General features: G+C 23.6%; 1 protein-coding gene across 1 annotated transcript; it reads right to left on the bottom strand.

The window, feature by feature from the left end:
• Nucleotides 1-5,275: 5,275 nt before the first annotated feature.
• PBANKA_1415600 (DNA replication licensing factor MCM4, putative) lies at nucleotides 5,276-8,110 on the bottom strand (the record flags this gene model as incomplete). Its single annotated transcript, XM_034567486.1, has 1 exon — nucleotides 5,276-8,110. One exon carries the CDS (start codon nucleotides 8,108-8,110, stop codon nucleotides 5,276-5,278), a length of 2,835 nt encoding a protein of 944 aa, XP_034423978.1.
• Between the last annotated feature and the right edge of the window lie 722 nt (nucleotides 8,111-8,832).

Genomic DNA, 8,832 nt, shown 5'->3' with positions numbered 1-8,832 from the left:
CCGAATAATTTATATTAAGTATGTAATATTGAAGATGCACAATTAAAAGCATATAAAACATATTTTTTTCATATAACTATATGAAGGTGTATTTTTTTTTTGTAGTTCTTATATTCGAAAATAAAATCATAATAACTGCATGCACATAAAGCTACACATCATAAGATAAAATGTAGTAAATTGGCATTATACATTACAATCATGAAAAAATAAAGCTAACAAAAAACAAAATTTGTAGTAAAAGGATAATAGTAAATAAGTAATTCAAATATAAGTTTTACATAGTTTTGTGTATTTCATTAAACAAGCCTGTATACATATACACACGACGAGTTAAATTAATATGTAGTATAAAAAACTATTAAAAAGGCCCTAAATTCACATATATAAATACACATATCTATATGTATTGCTTAAAATAACTAAAAAATAAAATAATATAGATTTTTTAAAAAGTGTAATAAACAATATGATATTTTTATTTTTAAAAAAATACCCTCTTTATATGCAAATTAAAATCTGTGTAAAATACACTCAGGTATAGTGCACACATACTACTTATATAATACAAAATAAATAACAATATTTATGTTATGGAAAGCGAGAAAAAGGATATTACATAAAATATGTATGAGTAGTGTAATTTATGAAAAACTACACACCTTATGAAAATTTGCTATAGAAAATGACAAAAAAGCGAAAGATATGCATAAAATAAAAAATTTATATATGCGTTCGGTTTACTACACTATATATTTCAATATACACATATTTTACTTTAATGTTCTATGCTAATTGAAAACATATTTCATGCAATTTTAACAAACAATATATGGTAAATATGGAGACTATTACTTTTAAAGCATAATCAAAAAAACAAAACGGGCTACTAGATTCTTATATTATGTAATAAATTATTTACTAAACATAAGTTCGGGTATGTATATATGTATTACGCTAAAATAGCTCCCAAAGCGTATCATATATCATTTACGAAAAAAATACACGTAAATAAAGAAATAATAACAAAGCCTAATTGTTCTCTTATTAATATAAAAAAAAAGTAAATAAATGAAACAAACAAATTATTATACAAAATATTAAAAAAAATAATAGTACGATGAAAAAAATAAAAGAATGTGTAAACATATATATATATATATATATATATATATATATATATAATTATGTAGGTATATATGAGCATGTAAATAAAAAACGCTTCACAAAGCTTCAACGATTTTTTTTAAAATGAAAACCACTAAACAAGTAAAATATTATATGCTCATTTATTTCGGTAGCAAGAAAAAAATGTAATATATGCAAGCATTTATATATATATATATATACTATACACATTATAGGGTATAATTAAATTAAAGCTATTAATTATCCATAATTTACTCGTGAAATATGGAAAAATGCGTTACATAGGTATTATTTATATTTCATGTATTAGGAAAATAATAAAGAAAAAAAAACATATATAAAAAAATATATTAAAATAATAAGTTTGCATTAGTATTCTATTTATGAATTACACGCATGAATCATATATGCATATATAGTTTTTGTACTTGTATAAACCATAAATATCGTATCGTATTGTGTAAACAAATAAATGTGGTTTATGAACTGCTATAAATTACATTCAAAAAAATATCGTATATTTCATAATCATACATTTTTGAATAAATTCTAATTTCATTTATTAAGTTTATGAAATATCCATATATTAATAAATAGTAATAAATGTAAAAAAATATTATATATAAAACAATGTATATATAAGCACAAATTAAAAATTGTGTACACATAATTTGATAGTGCTGAATATATGTATGAATAATACATATTTAATATGGTACTTTTATATATTTTATCGTTTTTTTCTATTAAGAAATTAACACACCATTTAATATATATATATGCATACATACATACAATTTCGATGTATATATGTCTATATTAAATGTAAATATATGCATATATATACGCATGCATACGTACAATATATACTTTTATGAAAAATTATGGTTTCTTGTTTTTTCTCTAAAAAAAGCAGATAATGTTATATAACACTTTTTGCAAGATTTGTTCTTTAAATACGAAGTATGTACGTCAATAATATATAGACAATATAGCATTCGAGATAAAAACTATAAAATAACTTCAATATATTATTTAAAAGCACACATATATTTCTTCTCCACTAGATTTTTAACTATGTTAACTGTGCACAATTACACAAATCGTATGTCATTTGATCAGGGTATATAAAGCACATAATAATAAAAAATATATGTAAAGTTAAAAACTAAAAAAACTATATTTCAATTATAAAAATTTTAAATATAAAACATAAATATTTAAAAATTATAGGATAATATTTTAAAAGGGACTTTACTGTTCCATTAACACACAATATAAATCGATTTATGCATACATTCGTGAGATCTAGGATATCACAAGTTTAAATAATAATATATAAGCTTAAATTGTACATATATATGTGCATGCATAAGCTTTTTTTCTTTATAAATAAAAACTACAAAATTTTAGGAAACTCATATAAATTAAATATAAAAAAAATTATATATATAAACAATATGAAAGGCGGTATACTCAAGCTAATATATTTATATTTTTTATACACAATAAATATTTAAAACTACAACTAAAAAAACTCAAATCAAAAATATATGCTGATACCACAAATGGAATTTATTTGTGTTAGCATAACATTAATATAATATTTACATAAAAAATTGCGCAAACATAAATATTATTAGCTTCCCTTGAAAAAATAGTTAACTTCAAATTATTTTCTCCTAAACTTTCATTATATTTGCATTCATTCATGTATATTATAGCATATACAAAATATATTTACCATATATTAGTACTTTTCCATACTAAAAATAAAGTGAAATAAAATAAAAAAAGACGCACATAAAATGGCATATCACTAGTTTATTAATATAAAAAATAGTAAACTTAGCAATTTTTTGCTTTATATATGCATTTATATTATAAAAAAATGAATATAGCATGCAATAAATTTTATAAAATGTGTATAAAAAAAAATTTCTCTCTATATAATATTGCGATTACACAAGTAATTACAATTAGGTTGCCACTTTTATATCGAAAAAAAACAATTAAATGAATTTTTTTGTTCTTCCCGATTTTACACTTCATTAACAAAAATCACAAGGTTATGTAGATAAAGATATACATGCATTTACTTTTATATTTTTCTCTTATTCATATGTATAGTGATATAAAGCGTAAATATAATTATTATGTATATGTATATATTTATATAGTATTATAATGTTTTGCATAAACACATAAATGTAAAGAACGAAACATAAACGTTATCGGTAATAAAAATATCATTAATAAATACATTACACGAAATTTAAATAACTCTATAAACATCTATAACTGCAAGCATTATATGCATGTAGTATATATATATATATATATACACATACATATATAATGTATAATGTATTAATATATCGAACATTAAAATATATAAAAACCTCATAAAATGTAAAACCTAAAACATTTAAACAACACTTAAACAAAACGAAATTGCGTTATATATTTTTATAAAAAGAACATGAAATAAAAATATGAAAAATACTTATTAAAAATGTATATATTTATATATATATATATATATATTATGAATCAATAGGTGTTTAAAAATATATTTTGTCGTAAAATAATATTATTTTTTTATCTTTATATTTTTTTGTGCTGTATATATTAATAAAAAAAATAGTATGTGCTCTAAGTATGGCCAAAGCATTTATATATGATTTTTTATATAGTAAAAAATACTAGTAATTATCTATGCCATATTTTATTATTTTTGTGTACACAATTAAAACTATTTATAGCATAAATATGATGGAGAAAAAATATTTCTACTAGGTAGATTTATTATTATTTTGTTTTGGGGAAATATTTAAGTGCCTTTATTTGTGTAAATTTAAACTATTTAAACAAATAAAATTAATATTTTCATATGAACCATTTTCAAAAAATACACAATAAAGATGTAGCTTTATATTTGCATATTTATTTGTAATAATGGTAATAACACTATTTTATTTTATTTTTTGTATTTATATCCATATCTATATTTAAAAACTGTTATACATAAAATGTATGTTTCTATATTTTATGATTATGGGAAAAAAATAAACACTCGAAAGTGTATTGTGTAAGCATAAACTAGTATTTACTTGTTGCTTAAATGCTAAAAGAAAACAAATAAGAAACGAAATATAAACGCGAAAGGATATAAATGTAGAATAAAATATGTATTTTTGTTCTTGTTTGCTAGTTGTGGCAATAAAATAATATCATATCCACATGGGGTTCTCATATTTTTGTTTTAATTCTCGTATAAAAGATATGTTTTAATGGTATTACATGATTTATAGAATCTTTAAATATTACCTTTTATTAAAACTAATGTGTCTCTATTTTTTATTATTATACCCATTTATATAAAAAAACGTTCCTATATTGTATGGAGATGCCAATAATTTTATTGCATTTTCAATTCGTTTCTTTATATCCCTTTCTTATATGTATTATCTATCTATATATATAATATAAGCATAACGCAGTAGTTCTCCCCTAGTGCATTCAATAATTTGGGGTGCATCACCATTTCTTTATAACCATTTATATGGGAAAAGGTATGAAAATATTACATAGGAGATTTAATCCAATGGTAGCATCATAATTTATACCTCCTTAATTATATATAAATCATAAATATCTATATTAAAGAAGTGATTATTTTAAATGATGAAAAAAGAATAAAATATAAATTTTATAATTTCATTCATGACAGTGTTTCTATTATTTTTTTATTTTACGAAAAGATATAAAATTAAGTTATATGAAACAAAAAATTAAAAACCTATATACGTAGAAATATATGCATGATTAAAAAAATTAAACATATAGGAAATTATACTATGTATATGCTCGCAATCGAGGAAGTAAAAAATAGTTTTTCTCCAATTTATGTATCCCACCATATAAATTATGTACATGAGGGATATAAATAGAAAATAAGAAAAAGTAGCACAAAATGTGTGTCTATTTTTTAGGAATAATAGTGTAATGGTGTAAAAAAATGTCCTCTTATCCATTTCACACCTTTGTATGAACATAATGTACATAATATTTATACGTGAAATCTGCTAATTTTATTTACTCAAATACAAGTATGTACATTTCCTTATTTCTTATACAGTCCAGAACATAATCGTGTAATTTCCTGTGACTTTTCTAAATCATGAAAAGCTTCCTCAAATGATTTTCTGTCCATTGCTGTTCCCTGTGTTCTATCATTCATAATAGCTTCCTGGCAATGTATTAGCAATTCATCTTTAGACATATTTTTTAAAACAAGAGCATTTAATATAAGATCTTTGATTAAATCTGCTTTTTTCTTATGCTGAGAAGTTTGTCCCAAATTGACTTGATCAAAATCTATTCTACCACTAAGCGGGTCTATTAAACTTTGGAAGGTAGCTATGTTCATTAATCGTACTGCTTCATTTGCTTCATCAGGTGTTACAACATTTTTTAATTTCATTTTTGCTAAACTTTGGCTTAATCTGACTAAACCTTCTAATTGTCGAGGACTAGCTGTAGGTGATTTTGTTCCTTCTTTACATCTCATTTTTATATACTCATCAATAATAATTTTTTTACTTTCTAAAGAAATTATTGGGTTACATGTTATACGACAATATGCTATATATAGAGCTAATGTATTTGAATCGATTAGATAATGTTTTGAATTTTTTTTTACGCTTTTTTCTCCAAAATCATCATCATTGCTATCAGATTCTTCATCTTCCTCGTCCTCTTCCTCATCTTCTTCTTGATAAGAAAAATTTTTGCAAAGTACTGTAGCTAACTTTTTATCTTCATTTTCATTAGCTTGATCAATTACAAGATATATCAAATCAAATCTTGAAAATAAAGATGGTGGTAAATTAATATTTTCAACAACAGCTTTATTTTTGTCATATCTACTATTAATTGGATTAGCAGATGCTAGGATCGAGGTACGGGCATTTAGCGTGGCGACAATACCGGCTTTGGCTATTGTGACTGTTTGTTGTTCCATAACTTCATGCAAAATTGCTCTTGCTGAATCATCCATTTTGTCAAATTCGTCAATACAACATATTCCTTTATCGGATAAAACAACAGCACCAGATTCTAAAATATATTCTTTTGTTTCTGAATCTTTTGATATAAATGCTGTTAAACCTACACTACTGCTACCTTTACCACTTGTATATATTCCACGAGGAGATAGTTTATGTACATAATGTAATAGCTGTGATTTAGCAGTTGATGGGTCGCCACAAAGTAATATATGTATTTCTGATCTGTATTTATTTTTAAATTTATCTGTAATTTTGCTGCCACCAAATAATTGGCATAATAAACCTTTTTTAATATCATCCTTACCATAAATTGATGGGGCTATAGAATCTACTAATCTTTGATAAATATTTGGATCTTTACTTAATTTTTCCATTCTTTGTATAACTTCTGAAGTAAATGATATATTTCCTTGTTCATTTAATTTTTCTAAATTGTCTTCTACAGTTCCATCCTCATTACGATTTAATATTACAGAGGATGTATTATTTTGTTCAGTTAATTTCATTTTTTGTTTGTTTTCTTTTTTAATATGTACAACATTTATATAGGTCCTATGAACACTATTGTAACATCTTGATCTCGGGTTTAAACGAACAGGAGATGCTTTTAATATACCTGTTAATTCTACATTATCACCTGGTTTAGTATAATCTATTAAATCATCATATGCATATACAGATATAGATTGTGGTGTTTCTCCTTGTTTTAAATGTTCTGTAACTTCACTTAATTTTATTAATTGCTTAGATGAAAAACAACAATTATTATGCCATAATTCGAAAGTATTTTTATTATTACAATTATTACAAGTCAATGGTTCTTGCACTTCCCCTTGTATAACATGCTCATAAACTTCTTCATTACATTTTTCATAATTATTTACTCCAATTCTTTTTTTAGATGTGCATTTAAAAGCAGCCATAGTCATTTCAGGAATAATATTAGAGCATCTGATAATAACTCCCTTTATGCAAACTAAAGTTTCGATTTGATTTGGGCCCAATTTTCGAGGAGTATCTTTATGTCTTTTGTTAAAAAAACGAACTCTACAATAATCTTGTTTATTAATATTACCATTAAAATCATTTATATTATTCCCATGTTGCATACCCGGAGATCCTGATTGAGTTTCCCCTTCAAGTACAAGAGCCATAAGAGAATTATATTTTGCACTTATAATTTTATCTATTTCACTTATGCAATCTGAAGGATATTCAATAATTAATTTATATAATTTTTTATTAAAAAAATATATGTGTGTTAAATCAACTTCGAATGATTTAATATGATCTAAGCCTTTTACACCATCGGTATCATTTTCATCATCATTACAGTTATTTAACTTACATTCATTTTGTCGGCCTGTTTCAATAAATTTTATCATTTTCCATCCATAGTATGCTAAATATACTTTTAAGTTATCGCGATTTAATAATATGTACTCAGTTATACTACGATCTTCATCTGTAAATTGTAATACATCGCTATAATTTGTTATATTAAATTCATCGAAAAACTGATTAAATAATTCTTTTATCTGTTCTAAATTACTATCTATAAAATGAGGTAATCTCCCTGATTCAACATCTTCCATAAATGCTTCTCTACCTACATCCCCAATATCAGCTCTTGCGCATTTTATTCTTCTAATTGCTAAGGGTGTGTGACCATATCTAAGAAATTGTGATCCTGTGTTGCTTTGATTCAAATATTTAGATTCATTTAGCATACTATTTAAAAAGCTTTTGCTATTCTTTGTTCGCCTACTAGATACTGGAGTGTGCATAAAATTGCTTCCAAATATTTCATTATTTGTCCCAAAAATGCTTGGCGAATTCTGTATATAGGAATTGGTATTTTGAGCTGGTCTCCTCCTAGGGGTTCCCATTTTTTAAGCAAGTTCCTTGGTGTAACTTTCGTGAAAGAGGTAATATGAAGTTATGGTTGAAAATAAAATGGTGCAAACCAGTTATGTGCAAATTTTATATCCTTAAAATATGCTATATATTTATTGGGGTATATTTATATATGTAAGGCATGAAAGAATCTTTATTTTTTCTCAAAAAAATTAATTGATAAGAAAAAAAAATATATATATAACGAAAAATAATATAATACATACAGCTAAAATTTATCGCAGAATGGTAGTATAATGTTTTTGGCAAATGGGCCAAAAAAGTGATAGTAATTAATACTTGCGTAAAAAATATATATATTCTTCCTTTTTACGCGTAATTCATGTTTAATATGTGAATATATCTCTGGACATCCTCAAAAAAAATTTTGTTTATATATTCCATCATATTTCAAAATATACACTAAAAAAAAAAATATATATATACCTTGCACATGAAAAGTATAAATGTATTATAATAATTGCAACATTTTCATTACGCTAAAGTAAAAATGCAAGTTTTTCTTTCTTTGCTTAATATTCGAAATACAAAATAAAAAAATATAGTCTGTATATAAACCTGGTGATTATATTTTATTGTCTTTGAAACAATGAAAAAAATGTATATTATTCACTTGTGCAATATTTTAACTTTTTATTAGCCTATTAAAAAATGTGCTATCTCATAATGTGTTTTTTCTTATATATTTAAAAAA

Source organism: Plasmodium berghei (assembly GCF_900002375.2).
Source record: "Plasmodium berghei ANKA genome assembly, chromosome: 14".
Lineage (NCBI taxonomy): Eukaryota > Apicomplexa > Aconoidasida > Haemosporida > Plasmodiidae > Plasmodium > Plasmodium berghei.
Note: the sequence above shows the minus strand (reverse complement) of the source record. Positions and strands in the feature narration are given on the sequence as shown.